The sequence below is a fragment of the Exserohilum turcica genome (assembly GCF_000359705.1).
Source record: "Exserohilum turcica Et28A unplaced genomic scaffold SETTUscaffold_15, whole genome shotgun sequence".
In the NCBI taxonomy this organism is placed as follows: domain Eukaryota; kingdom Fungi; phylum Ascomycota; class Dothideomycetes; order Pleosporales; family Pleosporaceae; genus Exserohilum; species Exserohilum turcicum.
In genome coordinates, this window is record NW_007359970.1 from 16,257 (window position 1) to 18,291 (window position 2,035).

The window sequence follows — 2,035 nt, forward strand, 5'->3', positions numbered from 1 at the left end:
TACCTACCAACCAATAGGCTACGAGCCTCACCTTCATCTAGTTAAAACCCCTCCTAAATATTGTAGCTAGAAACAACCTACTTAGATACTTGTAGGCCTAAGAACCCTACACGTCTTATATAGCCCTTCGGGCTGAAAAAGGACGTTAAACTAGAATAATAATAATAATAATAATAATAATGAGGTTCTGGATGATATTGTATAGTAATATACTCAATAGCGATTCACCATCCATGACTTATACAACATGAAGTAAAGAAACAAATCCTCTTGCTTTGCCACCATTATTATTTCCATACCCTCATTTTCTGAATTCTAGCAAATAGTACAGCTCATTTCAACGCATCAAGAAATGTCGGAAGCTGCACGTTGCACACCTCTACGCCAGTCCTGTGATCGATGCCATCACCAGAAGTTACGGTGTGCTCGCAGGGATCATAACACCACAGAAGCGTGCGAACGCTGCTTCCAACGACAGATTCCATGCATATACAGCTCAAGCTTGCCCAAGGGGCGACCAAGCATATACAGCTCAAGCTTTTCCAAGGAACGGCCAAGCACCAATCCCACTAAGCGGAACAGCCACAAGCATGCTGCCAAGAAGGGAACCAAAGCCAATCCTAAAGGCATTCCTACTCCCGTTTCATCACTTGTTGACGGGACACTGTCCGAGGCGGCGACGCATCAACAAACGGCTAGCACAGGACCCGAGTGTAACTCAGTCGGGTCTTCTTACACGCCACCTACTCCCCTCGATCTGAATCCCGGCGAGCTCGATGTGGACCCAGATGACTGGATAACAGATAAAGACGAGGAGATAACACAGGCAGCGGCTGACTCTCACATGTGGCCGCTTACTGCTGATTATCTTGCTACCGAGGCATCTGATTCCGCCTCGGGGGCGCCTCTGGTTCCTGAGTACGACCTATGCTCCACCGACAGCACCCATCAGCTACACGAAGCGACCGACCTATCACTCGATACCCTACCGAACTCATGGGTCGACGACAACGCGGAATGGGGTCACTTGCTGCTTCCAGAGATGGAGGCGTGCATGCATTCTCCTCCTCTCACACGTAACGGCGACTCTACTCTTAACCTTTCCGTTACCAATGATGCGTCGGAGAGTCGGAGATTGAGTCTTGACACTATGCCAACGGCCATGGATATCAGCACCAGTGGTAACAGTTTGACTGTCCATTGCTACAATTCCAGCGCCATCATTTCCCTGCTGTCGCAACTCAACGCTCGTATCGCATCGATGCAGTGCGTCATGGACAAGGTGGTCCAAGCCGCCGACGCATCTGCAGTGACCGAGCGCATGACGAGTAGTAGTGGTAGTGGTAATGTCAAAGACTTTGTCGAGGGAAATAATACGGCAGGCAACTCGAGAAGGCGGCGGCCCACTCGTCTCCTTGATGACACCGCTTTAGGGTCGGCGGCTATTTGGCTGATGCGCCAAAAGAATCGCCGATCAGCTTTCTTCCATCGACGGTCGGATGACTATTACATAGACAGTGATGCACAACTGCGAAGCAGCATCCTTCAGGATATTTTTTCGGCCTCGAACCACTTCCTTGAGGTGCTCGACGAGTGCGTGGCTAGACACTGCTGCACTACTCCTCCCAGCACGCCTCACGCCACGCGCGACCCGCTCAACGAGACGATTCGACATCTCATCATTTCGTGCCACCTACTACTGATGGGAATATATGAAACACTGTTGGTGGTGCTGGAACACGATGCGTTGCTGGGGAAGCACATGGCGTCGGCGGCCAACCACCAGGGTCCTCTTGGCCAGATCCAGCTGGCTTCTGTAGTCCAGCTGTTATCGTATATTTTCGCAAGACAGAAAGATGCCATTAAAGCTTATCTGTGCGAAGCGCAGCAGCAGCGGCTGGGTCACTGTCGTGCCCGTGGCTGCTCGCATGCCACGCTCAACATCGATAAGCAGGTAAGAAGTGGCCTTATCCATGAGCTGGAGAAGCGTTTCCAGCGCCTCGAGTGCATCCTCGGTTTAAGTAGTTGCATGTAG

The 2,035-nt window shown here is 51.0% G+C and overlaps 1 protein-coding gene across 1 annotated transcript; it reads left to right on the forward strand.

Moving 5' to 3' along the window:
- Positions 1-352: 352 nt before the first annotated feature.
- Positions 353-2,035, forward strand: SETTUDRAFT_27158 (uncharacterized protein; the record flags this gene model as incomplete). Its single annotated transcript, XM_008025500.1, has 1 exon — positions 353-2,035. One exon carries the CDS (start codon positions 353-355, stop codon positions 2,033-2,035), a length of 1,683 nt encoding a protein of 560 aa, XP_008023691.1.